Here is a 16,473-nt window from a genome sequence, read left to right on the forward strand (position 1 = left end):
TCCTAATTTTTCCTTTTACTTACATCTTCTGAGCCTCTTGTTACCATGTCCTCTGTTGTATTGCAATAATATTGATCCAATGCATGTATTAGTAATTAATTAATGTATAGTTATTAATCAGTCCTTACACCTTTTTTCTTACTGTTCACCCAACTGCTCTTTTTATTTTCTATAAAATAAGAGAGATTTTATTACAGTGTGTTCTGTCAAATTCTGACTGCTGGCTTTTTGTTTGTTTATTAGAATACAATTGTGTTCCTCTTTTCTCCCCCTGTAATGTTTTATTTTAATCGTGCTGGTGGTGAAAAGAAGGGTGCATTTTATATTTGCAGTGATCCATTTTGAAACAGCAGGCGACTTCCTGTTATTCAGGCAGTGTTAGGTGGACTATATTTGCCCATTAGTTGAATGCATAAACCTTTTCCAAATTGATTAATTTCCTTAGTGACATATCAGGGAGAAAATTCTAGTAATTCTGGAGAAAATCTAGAAAGCTGGTGGAAGATGTCAAGAGGCTTACAGTCAGTAATTTGACCTTTTTAATTATCTTCTTTAGGGCATGAATAATGTATGAAACAACTTTTAATGGAGGATAGAATTTGAAGAATGAAATAAAATTTCAATTTCCATATATAGCATTTGTGAGGAAAAATGAAACAGAAACATATATTCCTATACTAGTAGAAAAAGGGAATGTGCTTTTTTGAGTTTGCTTACTGTTCTTCATTATATAGCAGAATTCCTAGTAAGTGTGCAACATATTTGCATGAGTATTAAAATAATTCATCATGATTAATTCTGCTATAGTAAAGCTCAGCCCTAATTACAATCTGCCACATACTATCGTGGTTTGTCAGTATTTCATATTTTACTGGAGTTGCAGTGGAATTGCAGCTCGTATAACAGCACCGATGTCATCTGAGTTCACTGTGATTAATGTGGTTCTGAAGGAGATCTAATAACGATTAGCCGGTTTCATAAAGTGTTACAGAATAAGGTCGATGTGAGAAAAATTTTAAAGCTCTTCACAATGTGCAGTCTAGCAAGTACCTCTGGCAACAAATTGGGTTTCTTGAAGGATGAAGAGATTTAACCTTGGAAACAGATGAGCTACTAGGGCAACGCTGGGCAGAGGTTCAGTAATTTGCCTTAAAGGCTCGGAGGAAAGCAAGACAAGTCTAGAATTAATGATGGAAAGTTATAAAGAAGTAGATATCAGTCTGATACACTGAAATCTCAAAAAATCAAAACTTTGACCAGAAGCAGGGTGAAAGTGGGCTTCGTGGATATAATGGGCCCAGTAAGGTGTGGCGCTTCCTATGACTGGAAGTATTTGGTAGAGAGACAAGATGCCTGCTTATGGAGAGTTTTACAAAGTATGATTTTAATGGTTCAGAAGAGGAGATTGTCTTTAGGTAAATTCTGAATTCTTTTTCAACCATGTGTATCCATAAATGAATTTCCTTCACAATATCAACAAGTTTCTTATATTGTCCTTAGATTTCAGTGGAGGCTTCAGTGGGAGATGGCTTTACTGGAGACATTGCAATTGATGATTTGTCATTCATGGACTGCACTCTCTACCCTGGTAAGGAAGGATATTTCAATGTATGAGTGCTTTCAAGCCTGTTTACTTGAATAGAACTTCCAAGGAAATCAATATTTCATTTCCAGAAATATTCCAAAAGTATTTGCACTTCTCTCTATTCTCTTAATATATTAACCCTGGAAAAGGTTGCAAATCTTTGTAATTCTTCAAACTCTTTGCAAACATAGTAAAGAGGTTTGAATCAGTTGTGTATACATCCCATCCCATTCAAAGTATTAGGAAAATGTGTCCGAGGTTAAACAGTAATTCTATCATATTGGGTGGGGGGGAGCAATTATAATAACTGAACTGATTGCTTTGTAATTACATTGTTTTGGAGACTTTAGTAACCATTCAGTTACCTTCAGTGATGTCTTACTCTCAGGCTGCACTTTAAACATTCCTGAGGATTGCTGCCAGCCATTTCCTTTCCAAGTTATAGACTTCTTTCCATTAAAAAACTAATATATTTATTCCAGATTTATATCTCCATCCTCAAACTTTGCCCCCACCACCCCAAACTCCAGAAAGAAAGTGAAAGTCACTTAGTCATGTCTGACTCTTAGAGATGCCATGGACTATACAGTCCATGGAATTCTCCAGGCCAGAATACTGGAGTGAGTAGCTCTTCCCTTCTCCAGGGGAATCTTCCCAACCCAGAGATCTAACCCAGGTCTCCCACGTTGCAGGCGGATTATTTACCAACTGAGCTGCCAGGGAAGCCCAAGAAGGCTGGACTCCAGACTTGGATACTAACAACCTATTCAGTATCCAAACTTAGATGTAATGAGCATCTCAAAGATAACTAGGGAAATAACCTAAAACAAACACGCCCCAAGGGAGACTCATTCCAGCAGTGCATAGTGATCTAGTGGGGTAGATATCAAGCTCTTGGAAGGTGATTTTGGGATTGAGACTGTAGATTTTTTAACTGCATGACAAGAAGAAGCACCGTCTCCTCCTCAGAGTGATCAGAGGTTTGGTAGTTTAAAAATCAATTGCAGTAATCCAAGGAGAGCCTTTTCATATGCTGAAAACTTTACATGCAATGGTCCATCAGAGTATCTACCCCTCCCCAGACATAATCAGAGGGCTGGATTCCAGTGCTTTCTGCTGTAGCTACATGCCCCAGCTCTAATTTTCCGGCTCATGATTCTGGCAGGGTTAATTATCATCCTCAGTGTAGCAGTTTCCATGGAACTCTGCAGAGTCAAACCCCTCTCTGGAAGGCCAGCAAAGATAAAATCAGAATTCAACAAGTTTACTTTTATCCCTCAATGTGTAAAAGTAAAATTTTGATGACCCATTGTCTCCTCAATCCTATAATTTTTGCCTCTCTTCTTGTCTCAGTGAATGACAATTTATCTCTAGTTGCTTATACTTCATCAACAAATTAGATCAACCACTAGCTACACGTGTATCCATACTCCACTTCTCATTTTCCTTGCTTCTCTCCTCTTGGTCCAAATCACCAGTGTCTCTGTATAGATTTTTGTGATTGCTTTTTAAATGATCTCTCTGCTTCTACCCTTGAACCATATAATCTCTTCTCATAACAGCAGCCAGAATGATCCTTTTCAAACTTACATAAGCTCATGTCACCCTAACCTGAGGCTTGCTATGACATCCATCTCATTCAGAACAAAAGCCAAACTTCTTACAATAACATCCAAGGAGTAAATGACTGGCACTGTCATATATGGCTCTGTCTTTACCTTCTACCACTGTGCTTTTTTTTGAAAGCACCTTCTTTTTAAAAATTTATTTGTTTAATTTTTGTCTGTGCTGGCTCTTCATTGTTGCACATGGACTTTCTCTAGTTGCGGTGAATAGGGGCGACTCTCTAGTTGAGGTATGCAGGCTTCTCACTGCAGTGGCTTCCTGTTGTGGAGCACGGGCTCTAGGTGCGTTGGCTGCATTAGTTGTGACTCATGGACTTAGTTGCCCCACAGCGTGTAGGATCCTCCAGGACTGGGAATCAATCCTTTGTCACCTGCATTGGCAGGTGATTTCTTAACCACTGAACCACCAGGGAAGTCCTGACCAATGTGCTTCTAACTGACGTCCCTCAATGATAAGACCTCTCAAGTGGTCCTTGATTACTGCAACTCCCTTATGCCTCAGGCCTTTTATACCTGCTTACCCCTCCTCCTGGAATGTGCTTCCTCCAGATATCCATTTCACCTCCTTCTTTCTGATCACTTATAGAGAATTTCTTCTCTAGGAAAACCTTCTCTCAACCTATACCCCGCCTCTCTCTCAAACATACACACATCTCTTCTTATCTCTTTACCTGACATTTTCCATCTCCTGTTTTTCTCCACAACACCTATCATCACCTTATAGTCAAATTTGATTTTCTCCCATAATAATGTTGCATGAGAGCAGGGATTTTATTTGACCACTGCTGTACCTTACCTTGTAGTATAAACGGTACCTGGTGCATAGTAGTACTTAATAAGCATCTATTGGATAGATGGGTGGATAGGTGGAGAGATGTCTATTTTTTTAAGTACTTATGTATTTTAGTTTATTATTACTATTGCTAAAATATTAATTAGGTATGTAAGATACTATATGTCAGCCTCTGTTGAAAGCCAGATCTCAGTGACTTATAACCAGTAGCATTTATTTCTTGCTCTCAAGTGTGTCAGTTGGCATAGAAAAATAACAGCAAACATACACTCTTCTTGTTCATATCTCCATATAATTCTATGTTGTTTTAATTGTTTTAGTCACTGAGTTGTGTCTGACTCTTTTGTGACCCCATGGACTGTAGCCCATCAGGCTCCTCTGTCCTTGGGATTTCCTGGGCAAGAACACTGGAGTGGGTCGCCATTTCCTACTCCAGGGATCTTCCTGACCTGAGGATCAAACCTGCATCTTCCTGCATTGGTGGGCAGATTCTTTATCATTGAGCTACCAGGGAAGCCCCATAATTCCATGTAGTTCCAAACTATATATCTGTTCTGTATGTCCTATCTATCTGGGACCCAAGCTGATGGACCAAATCCTTGTCTGACACATTCTGTTTTTAAGTCAGAGGGTTAGAAAAAGAAAGCACACTTAAAGCTTTTATTAGGGCTTCGTGTCTACTAGCTTCCACTGGTCAGAGCGAGTTAAGTGATCAAGCCTAACAATGGGGCACAGCAGTATTCACTACAGTTGGGGAGCTTGGCAAGGACAGAAAATACAGAAAGTCCTTAAAAGAAAGGGAGCTGATACATGGTCGTATTTCATGTTGGTCCAGTGGTTGGGTATCTGCCTTCCAGTGCAGGGCATGCAGGTTGATCCCTGGTAGGGGAACTGGGATCCCACATGCTGCAGTACAACTAAGGCCATGCACCGCAACAGCTCCGAGTCTGTGTGCTCTAGAGCCCTCGTGCCACAGCTAGAGAGAAGTCCCTGGGCCTCAGCGAAGATCCTGTGTGCCGCAACTAAGACCCACCAGTGCCATAAACGAATAAGTAAATATTAAAAAACACACTTCCTTAAATATTGTTATCACTCTCCATATCATCTCATATAATCCTGTAACCTTTTAAAAATCTGAAATAGTGCTTGGTCCATCACAGGTTGAAGAGACCTTGAATGATAAATAGGTTGGATGTGTTTGTTATCCCAGTTTTGTGGAGCACATTGAGAAGGAGATAGCCAGTCTAAGGCTGCATAGCTATCAAATGTCAGAGTGCAGTCTTCTTCTGTGGATCAGAATGCTTACCACTATCATTATATTGCTCATCAAATGCATTCACCTCCCAAGGAAGAAAAAGCGATTTCCATTTGAGGGATCTGAAAAACCAAACTTAAAGAACGTAGATGACTGGGATGAGAATACACAGTTGAAAGCTGTAATGAGATTTTCACCTGAGGTGTGTGATTTCAGTACCCAAATCACGTCCCATTCTTAGCTTAGGGAGAATGGCTGTAACCCCAGTGGTGGAAGGGAATAAATAATTCAGAAAGAGAACTAAGGCATTGTGGACACTGTTGCTGCTTTAATTATACTGCTGCATGTGTTCTGTGGCTGATGTTTCCAAGGTGGAGAGGAAAGAGCTGCCAGAAACAAGGGCAGAGATGTGAAATATCAGTTACACACCATTAGTCCCAATTTTCTGGTTTACATTTTGGAATAAAAATATGGAATTTTAAAGACTGTCTGAACTGTGTGGTTTTCATGTTGGCTTCATAACAAAAGAAACTTTAGGTTGAAACTGCAGAATCTGATGAAGCCATATGTCTCATAAAGGAAGTTGATGTAATCTTACTATAAGATGAAAATGAAAATAAAAATTAGGCTTTTAATAAAAATATTGCTTTTGATGATTATCAGTCAGTGTTTTGTCATGACATCACATTAGCTGAGATGGGATCAGTGTATGTAGGATCACTTACATTGATTTGCTTTCAGTATAAACATTATCTATGGCATGTTCCCCCTCTTGATTAACGAAACAAAACAAATAAAAACTAAAAAAAACCAAAAACACAAACTATTGACCTCATGTCCAAAATACAGTTTTGTAACCTGTAATTTTATTTTATACTAAAAATGGCTAAAGTGAAGTAGATTATTTCATTTTTACCCATTTCCTCAAAAATCAAACTCTTTCCACCATATCTCCCTTATTCCTTTTGGATGAACTCAGTTTTTTCTAGCAACCTAGGATTGAAATACCATAGTCATCTTTGGCTTTCCCCTTAAACTTGCCCCCTTGCAGATCCTATTAACTCTCAACCCCAAAATATTTCTCACATCTGTTCTATTTTTTCCATTACCTCTGCCATGTCCTTGACTCAAATGATTGAGCTTCTTAACTGCAAACCTTTATTACTTTTCTTGAATAATTTTTATGCCATAAGCTTAGTTTCTTTCCACTTAATCCTAGACGATTATTACTTGCTCTTTTTAGGTCATTCTTCTCTCATTTTTTAACTTCAGGTTGTTTCTAATAATTTTCAAATCCATTCTCAATTATGGATTGTACTGCCTTTGTTTCAGTACTTTGATGACAGAGATTCTCGGTTTAAATCTAATTCAGGAGGAAAATAGAGAAACAGCTGTTTAGACAAGATTAATTACATTTCTAGGGAAAGTAGACAATCTTAACCATGCAATTGAATCGTATGATTCTTTGCATTAGTGTGTGATGATGTTGTCTATTCCCAGAGTAGATAATGATGCGGAATGATGGCAAAGTTAAATAGCTTTCCCTTCACCTTGAATTAGACCTTCAGAGTAGATTATTTTGGAAGAATTGTTACCAGACATTCAGGTTTAAAAATATTATCCCAGAGGAAGTATCTGTTTTGCATTATGCCTTCCATCTTCAATCAGAAAAGCAAGAAGTACATTTCTTTCAGCAGAACACATTATTGGTGAGATACCTGAGTTATTTGGAAGAATAGATCTGTGATGACATGGCATCACAACATACTCTTTGCCAACTGAAAGAAAAATTGCCTATATACTTTTCTGTGTTTTTTTAATTTGCACTTTCTATTTTGTATTGGAATATAGCAAATTAACAATGTTTTGGTAGTTGCAGGTGGACAGCAAAGGCACTCAGCCATACATATACATGTATCCATTCTTCCCCAAACTCCCCTCCAATCAGGCTGCCATATAACATTGAGCAGAGTTCCATGTGCTATACAGTAGGTTTTTGTTGGTTATCCATTTTAAATATAGTTGTGTGTGCATATCCATCCCAAATTCCCTATCTCTTCTCCCCATCCTTTCCCCCACCCCTGCCACCAAAAGTTCATTTCCTAAGTCTGTGAGTCTGTTTTGTAAGTTAGTCCTTTGCATCATTTCTTTTTGTATTCCACATATGAGAGATGTCATGTGATACTTCTCCTTCTCTGACTTCACTCATTTGACGATCTCTGGGTCCATCTACGTTGCTGCAAATAGCATTATTTCATTCTTTTTAATTCTGTGTAATATTCCATTATATACATGCACCATATTTTCTTTATCTGTCTCTCTGTAAATGTCTGTAAATCATAAATAGTTCTGCAATGAACACTGGGGTGCACGTATCCTTTCAGATCGTGTTTTTCTCCGGCTATATGCCCAGGAGTGGGTACTTTTCACCAGTTGAAAGTTTCAGAATTCAGCATGCATATTACATTGATTAGTTACTAGAATTACTCATTACTAGAGTGAGTATTGGACTTCCCAGGGGGCACAGTTGTAAAGAATTCGCCTGCCGATTCAGGAGATGCAAGAGATGTAGATTCGATCTCTGAGTCGGGAAGTTTCCCTGGAGTTGGAAATGGCAACCCACTCCAGTATTCTTGTCTGGACAGTTCCAAGAGGAGTCTGTGGGATACAGTCCAGGGGGTCACAAAGAGTCAGACATGACTGAACATGCATAAGGAGCGAGAATGAGTATCACTATCTAAGGTATTCATATTTTATTTTTCCAAGGAAAGTTGTTACTAAGTCAAGGGCATTTCTTGCATCTGATGATACCTTAAGATTGAGAAATGATATTAACTCTTTGGAGAGTGCTTAGCAACAGTTTTTACCATGTCCACACCGAGTAGCTTTTGCTATTGCTGCCAAACCGGCCGAGTTATGGAATTTCTGACATCTCTCCTCCTCTGCCTACACATCTTACCAGCTTTATTTGTTCTTGATCAAGTCTCCCTTCCTTCTACAATGGGTGGTATTTGTTTCAGTGGCAAAATGTGTGTGTTGTATTGTGTATGCTTTTAGGATATCACAGGCAGCTTTTTACCTTCTAATACTAAGTTGTTTGGTGTGCCCATTACATTTATCTCAATATAATAAATTTCATGAAAGCATTATGCTTCAGGAAAAATCTGTACTTTGAAAGGAAATACAGATTCTGAAAAAACTTTAGAAATGTTGGAAATATTTCTTCAAGGCATAAATGAAGAAATTTGAGACTCAGTGATTATAATCTGAAATATTCTTGTTTTAGTGTTCTAGTGTAGTTTTGTAAAGTGATTTAGCATATATCTAGGAAACAGTTTTGTCCAAAGCCTGTGGTCTATGCGACTTAATATTTTTTATTATGTCTCTAGAAAATAAAACTGGACAAATAACTGACTTATTTTAAATTTAAAACTTTAAAATTTTGTCATCTTTTATTTGAGAGAGATACTAAATACCCCAAATGGAGAAGACTGTTAAAATACTTCAATTTTAGCTGGAGAAAGCACTTTCCTCCAATTGTTCTTTTGGTGCTCTCAAATACAAAGATACTACACTTAAGATTAATTAATTTTGGTGGAATACAGAGTAATGAGAAAAGGACAAAGAATTTGAAGATTTAAAAAGCCTAGTCAACCTCATGCAAAAATATTAGAATAAATCCAGATGTGAGCTGATGGAAATGAATTAGAAAAACAATAAAAAGGAAGATTATGTTAAAAATAGCCAGAGATTAAAATACAATTACAGAAGAATGGAATTAGGAAGACAGTTGGATATTATTTGCAAAGTTCTGAGAAAAAATGACTGTAAGTCTAGAGCAAAGCAAAATTCTTTCAAGAATGAGGGTGACAAAAGGCACTCAGTATGACATCCACAATCAAATGAAAAAGTGAATTTACTGCACCAGACTCTTACCAGATGAACAGTGTAAATGTCAACATTATAAGACAGAATGAGCCAAACCAAGGCCGAGATGCAAAAGGGAATAGACAGCAAAGTAAATGACAAACACACAGGTAATTCTTAGCTACACTAGTGGATGACGAATGTGTGATATGACCAGAATGTTTATGCATTCTTGGGGAGTGTAGACATGGATGGAGTTACTTTTGAAACCAGTTTGGCATTGTGTGTGTTAGTCAGTCGTGTCTCCTGCACTGCAGGTAGATTGAGCCACCAGAGAAGCCCCAGTTTGGCATTATCTATTATAATTAAATATGCATGCTCTGTGACCAAGCAATTCCATACCTAGGTATATCAGGAGAAATGTACAAACAAACAAATCCTCAAACAGGATCAACTCAAGAACTGCTGATGGTATAATGGTTACAAAACATATGAAAACATATGTTACATAGTCGTATAGTGAACTATTATACAGCAGTCAACCCCTAAACTGCGAGAACATACATTAGGTTGGGTGGGTGAATATACAATGTTAAGAAAAAATTAAGTTGCAGATTATAAAAAGAATGAGTCCATTCATCCAAAGTTTGATTCTCAACAGTGTTTTATTTAAATTGGACCTACATGGTGCTCCATGTATATGGTCACTATTCTAAGGATTTCGGTGTTATTTAGTCACATAATGAGCTAGTAAGTTAACACTGTAAGAGCTTATTTGGTTTATATGCAAATGAAGAAAATATGAACACAAATGAAAGCAAAGAAATAAAAAACACAAATTTCAGTGTTCTGTGAACCAGGGAAGATTGCAATGAGGGTCTGGAATCAACAGAGAAACACTAGAGGGTTCAAATCTGTTTGTGAATTTTATTTTCATAAACTTGAAGGTAAGCATATGACTTTCATTATCCTTAAAAAAAAGCCTATATTTTATGTTCATTTTTCTATATGTATAATTACATTTCATGGGGAAAAAAAAGTGAAAGTGTTAGTTGTTCAGTCATGTCCAACTCTTTGCAACCTCATGGCCTGTAGCCTGCCAGGCTTCTCTGTCCACAGAATTCTCCAGGCAAGAATACTGGAGTGGGTTGACATTCCCTTTTCCAGGGGATCTTCCCGACTCAGGGATTGAATGCAGGTCCTGCATTGCAGGAGGATTCTTTACTGTCTGAGCCACCAGGAAAGCCCAATATATTTCATAATAAAATATAAAATGATAAGCGAGAAAAGTTTGAGTTGCACAATAGATTAATAGGTCAAAAAGTGGTCATTTGTGTGGAAAAAATTGAATTTAGATTCTCATTACTGATAGAGAACAATAGAGGCCAGATGGAGTAAAGATCTAAATATGGAAAGTAAAGCTATCAAAACTTCGTGAAAATTATCAAAGATATATTTATGATATTAGAACAGGGAAAATTATTTTTCAGTGAAAATTTAAAGCACAAACCATAAAGGAAATGATTGATATATTAAAGTTAGAATTTTTTTTTCTGAAGAGCAACCATACAAAATGAAAAGACAAATCATAGATTATGAGAACTTATTTTTCACATAGATAAATGATTGAGGATTAGTATAGAGAATATAGGATTAATTTAAATTTGTGAATTGATATAAAGACAATGGATTCAATAGAGAGAAAGAGCAGAGAATGTGAATAGTCAAAAACTATAGTAAAATACTTGAGTGGCCTAAAGAGTCTCAGTAATTAGGGAAATACAAGTTAGAATATCACAGAATTATTTCAGAATGGTTACTGTGGCAAACATTAAAAAAAAAATTCATGATACAACATGTTGGCTAGAATATGAGAAATGCACACAGTTCTGGGTGTAAATGGTAAACCACCTTTGAAAACAACTAAAGTTGACTAATTACATATTCTATAACTCTGAAATTTCATTTTAAGATGACTTGTCTTGGAAATACTCTGGCATGTGTTTACAGAGAGAAATGTACAAACACATCCATTGTAGGACTTTATATTCTTACTGTCTACTTGAGAAGAGGTATACCAGCTTCAGACTATTCATACAATAAATATTGAATCTGGGTACTCATTTAATTGAATACCCTAAAGCAGTTAAAAATGAATGAATTGATTATGTATGTATCAATAGAGAGAAATCTGAAAAGTATGTTTTGAGTCAAAAATGCAAGTTCAAAAAAAGTATGAATATTATTTATGTAAAAGTTTCTGACACATAACAGTATATATTTTATACAGAAAATGTTTGTTTGAGATAAGGATACAAAAATATGCATTGGAGGAATTCTTACTATATTCAAGATGTTAGTTCTTCCTAAGTTGATCTATAGGCTTAATGCAACCCCAATCAAACAGAATCCCAGGAGATTATTTTGTGAATAAGAAAAACTAAATCTAAAGTGTATATTGAGAGGCAAAAGGCCCAGAATATCCAATGTAGTATTGAAGGAGAACAAAGTTGGAGGACTGACACTACCGACTTCAAGACTTATTATAAAGCTTCAGTAATCAAGACAGTGAGGTAATGGTGAAAGAACAGAGAAATATTGGGTTGGCCAGAAAGTTTGTTTGGGTTTTTCCATTCCATTTTATGGTAAAATCTGAATGAACTTTTGGACCAACCCAGTATTTTATGGCAGTGACAACTTTGGCTTTAAGTCCTCTGCAACTAGCATGTATATGATACAGAGATGTTATAAATAAATGTTTATTGAATAGCTTACTGTCTAAATTAATTAGCTTGTATAAATTTCTTCTAAATTCTGTAATATCAGAAATTATCTTATTTAATACTTCTGGGTGAATACTTTTGTTTGGGTCTGTCTTGCAGCCTTTGAATTCCAACTATGTGGGGATATCTGAAACAAACATGAGATGTTAGATTCATTGTGAAAGTGGAAGAACAAAGTTCCTTTACATAGAGAACTTGAGGGTTTAATCTTACCTTGACTCTGGTCCTTAATGCCAGCACCTGGGATTCCTTTGGTTCCTGAAGATCATCCAAGCCCTGCTCTTGAGACTCCCATTTATTCAGTGAGCTCTGAAGAGTTTTCAATAATTTCCATCTGCACTTGCACTATTTTTATAATCAGAGATATCCAGAGTTATTTGCCATTACTAAGACCATGAACCCCAATTTATATGCTTACAGTAAAGCAGTTCAGCAGATTAGAAAATGATATCAGATATTCCTTATAATGTTGAATGTGAAGCATACTTAGTAAAGTTTATTGTGTGCAATCTTTAAAGAAATGGAAAAACTGCAAAATGATACTTTTCTGTTATTTCAAGGTCATTTACCTGTGAACCTTCCAACTCCACCAGAAACTACAGTTCCAGTAACACTGCCTCCACACAACTGTACAGACAGTGAATTTGTTTGCAGGTCTGATGGTCAGTGTGTTGAAAATATCCAGAAATGTGATTTTAGATATGACTGCCCTGACCAATCAGATGAATCCTCCTGCGGTATGTGAATTCCTAAATTTTGTATTAAATATAGCCATAAAATAGATAAGAAAACACTAGTGTAATCTCAAGTAGTATTGTAATGTTCTAGTTAGAAGTCTTCAACATGGTTTAAAGCAGTTTTTAAGGTTTTTGTATAGAAAATGGTGGAAGAATCAGCATACATTCTTCTATCATGTCCAACAAGAGGTAAGTATCTTTAATATTTTAGATTCAAAATACTTGTTTTCATGACCTTAACTTGATTCTAGGGCTATCATTTACCAACCCTTTTTTAATTCATCTTCATTTTGTCTTTATTCTTCAATATCATTAAATGGAAATATTTAGAGAAGAAGCATAATACCCTCAAATAAGATGAATCTGTTCAAGTTTTGCCATTGTCAAAATACACATATACAATGAATACCATGTCAAATGTGCAGGGTTAATAAGAAAATCAATCCTAGTACATGTGGACACTTCAGTAGCTATATACTGTTGAAAGATGGTATCCATTTCTTGGCATCTACCAATCTATGACTTTTAAAAAATGGATCTAGGCAAATTATTTAACTTGAAAGTGAATGTCTCAGTCAGAGATACAAACTGAGAGGAGGAAAATTAATCTGCATCTGAATAGGCAAAGCACAGGATTGGAAGAAATAAACACTTGTGAATTTTTTCCCTTCCTTGCCCATTATTAAGTATTGATTATATGTGAATTTACCATAATATTGCTCAAATGTCTTGATAATATTAAAGATTTAGAACGTACAGACAGTACAGTGTATCAGTTCAGTTCAGTTCAGTCACTCAGTCGTGTCTGACTCTTTGCGACCCCATGAATTGCAGCACGCCAGGCCTCCCTGTCCATCACCAACTCCCGGAGTTCACTCAGACTCACATGCATCGAGTCAGTGATGCCATCCAGCCATCTCAATCTCTGTCATCCTCTTCTCCTTCTGCCCCCACTCCCTCCCAGCATCAGAGTCTTTTCCAATGAGTAAACTCTTCGCATGAGGTGGCCAAAGTATTGGAGTTTCAGCTTTAGCATCATTCCTTCCAAAGAAATCCCAGGGCTGATCTCCTTCAGAATGGACTGGTTGGATCTCCTTGCAGTCCAAGGGACTCTCAAGAGTCTTCTCCAACACCACAGTTCAAAAGCATCAATTCTTCAGTGCTCAGCTTTCTTCACAGTCCAACTCTCACATCCATACATGACCACAGGAAAAACCATAGCCTTGACTAGACAGACCTTAGTTGGCAAAGTAATGTCTCTGCTTTTGAATATGCTGTCTAGGTTGGTCATAATTTTCCTTCCAAGGAGTAAGTGTCTTTTAATTTCATGGCTGCAGTCACCATCTGCAGTGATTTTGGAGCCCCCTAAAATAAAGTCTGACACTGTTTCCACTGTTTCCCCATCTATTTCCCATGAAGTGATGGGACCAGATGCCATGATCTTAGTTTTCTGAATGTTGAGCTTTAAGCCAGCTTTTTCACTCTCCACTTTCACTTTCATCAAGAGGCTATTTAGTTCCTTTTCACTTATAGTGACATTCTAATTTGTCTGTGTCAGCCTCATCAAGGAATTCTAAAACTTAAAAAATATAAATACACATGTAAACTAAATGAGGCTGAAGAAACTCATAAAATCAAAGCTGATCCACTCTGTGAATGAGATGAGACAGTAATTAATTCAAGTTGGTCAGGAAGATACACAGTGTATCACAGATGTAGGATAATGGAAGATGTTGTGGTATTCAGTCTTCTTCATGGGAAGACAACAGAATCCTCTACTAATCACACATAAGTTATCTTTGTAAAAGTTTACACAAAATCTAATTAATTACACCTAGTGAGCAATTTTAGTGAATACAGACTTTCTTCTCAGTTCGGCTTAGAAATTTTAGTAATGTCATTGATGATTGGATGGGATGTTTTGTTAAGTTTCGTTAAGTTCTCCAAGTGTCCTGAATGAATGCTTACAATTAAATTATCACTTTAAAATCATAAGGATGTTTAATTTTGACTAAACATGAATTATTGCCATTTATTTCTGAATAAATTGTACGTCTTTCCTCCTCTATCTCTTGTAAGATGAACTATTGTGATAAATCTTCCTGTCATCTACAGTCTTACATTTTGTAATTTTTTCATTATAATAAGAACACGATATAAGATTTACCCCCTTGATATATTTTTAAGTGTACAATATGGCATTGTTGACTATAGGTATAATATTGTACTGCAGATAGCTTGCCTGAAACTCTGTCCTATAATTTTTTAAAATGTGAAGAACAAGATTCTATTGAATACTTAACCTCTTCACAGAATAATCATATGATCAATACTAATATCAGTGATTAAATAACACACTTGAATGTCATGATTAAAATCACTTTTTTTGATGGAGTGTTTCCTTCTCAAATTTTATGTTAAACTGTGAACCCAAGTTTCTAAATGGTGGTAGTGGTAGTCTATGCCGTTATTTTTTATACCATCTAAAGATACCCATGGTTGATTCATGCTGATGTATGGCAGAAACTGTTAAAATATTGTAACATAATTATCATCCAATTAAAAATTGAAAAAAACTGGAGTTTTGGTTTTTATTTGTTTTAACACACCAGGCTTTCCATTTTATACACAAAACCTCATTGAATCTTTAAGAAGTAGAGGATTGAGAACAGACAGACATATGAACACATGCAGAGAGAAAGGGAGGGGGAAAGGAAGAGAAAGCTTTTGTTTTTACACACAACCTGTGTATTTTAAAAATTACTGGTTTTTTTAGTTTTTGATATTGGAATACAGTCATAAGAATATTGAAAACTTTCAAGGAAAGAGATTCAATATGAAAGCTGTTGACAATCTTATTGCTTTGAATTTAAGTAATTTGGAATTTAGTTTTCCAGTAATACTGTGACAAAAGAACAGACTTATCAGAACTTGGAGGTCATATAAGCAATGTAAGTGTTGTGTCAGAAGAGACTGGTGATGCTTAAAGTGCTGCTTTAGGAGCTAATGAAAACCTTACTTGTTTATGAAAGCAGATTCTTCAGTGTGTGCATTTATTTCCACATTTCAGTGACTATACATATTTGAATATAATACACCTAGATTTCTTTAAAACTCTTTGAGTGATTACATAAAGCATTAGCCTAATTATTTCAGTAATGTTGAAAAGTTTGATTTAAAATTTTAAAAATCCCCAAGAGTAAGAAAGTGCTGATGCAGATGGAAACTGCCATTTATTGATACAGTTTTGTGATTAACTCATCTTGTCTTTGTCCCATTCTCTTCAAGCTATGGACATTTGCAGTTTCGAGAAAGGAAGCCTGTGTAAATGGTACCAGCCAATCTCAGAAAAATTAATTAAAGATTCAAACACATTCAGATGGGGACTTGGTAATGGAACCAGTATTCATCATGGTGAGGAAAATCACAGGCCATCGGTGGATCATACAACGTAAGTGACCACATATTTGGAAAATGTCTCTTAGGAACTGTTTATTAAGCACTGCCCAAATTCCTGCCTTGCCCCCTTACCCTGTTGCTGCTAAGTCGCTTCAGTCGTGTCCAACTCTGTGCGACCCCATAGACGGCAGCCCACCAGGCTCCTCTGTCCCTGGGATTCTCCAGGCAAGAACACTGGAGTGGGTTGTCATTTCCTTCTCCAATGCATAAGAGTGAAAAGTGAAAGTGAAGTCACTCAGTCGTGTCCGACTCTTAGCGACCCCATGGACTGTAGCCCACCAGGCTCCTCCATCCATGGGATTTTCCAGGCAAGAGTACTGGAGTGGGGTGCCATTGCCTTCTCCGCCCTTACCCTGTTAGTGCTCTTGT

At 36.6% G+C, this 16,473-nt stretch overlaps 1 protein-coding gene across 1 annotated transcript in view; it reads left to right on the forward strand.

Moving 5' to 3' along the window:
• MALRD1 (MAM and LDL receptor class A domain containing 1) overlaps positions 1 to 16,473 on the forward strand; it is a 555,525-nt gene that overhangs the window by 154,171 nt on the left and 384,881 nt on the right. The window contains exons 20-22 of the mRNA XM_061435952.1: positions 1,501 to 1,588; positions 12,469 to 12,645; positions 15,934 to 16,096. Of these exons, the coding sequence (XP_061291936.1) occupies positions 1,501 to 1,588; positions 12,469 to 12,645; positions 15,934 to 16,096 (428 nt within the window). The remainder of the gene's footprint in view (positions 1 to 1,500; positions 1,589 to 12,468; positions 12,646 to 15,933; positions 16,097 to 16,473) is intronic.

Source organism: Bos javanicus, chromosome 13, assembly GCF_032452875.1.
Source record: "Bos javanicus breed banteng chromosome 13, ARS-OSU_banteng_1.0, whole genome shotgun sequence".
NCBI lineage: Eukaryota > Metazoa > Chordata > Mammalia > Artiodactyla > Bovidae > Bos > Bos javanicus.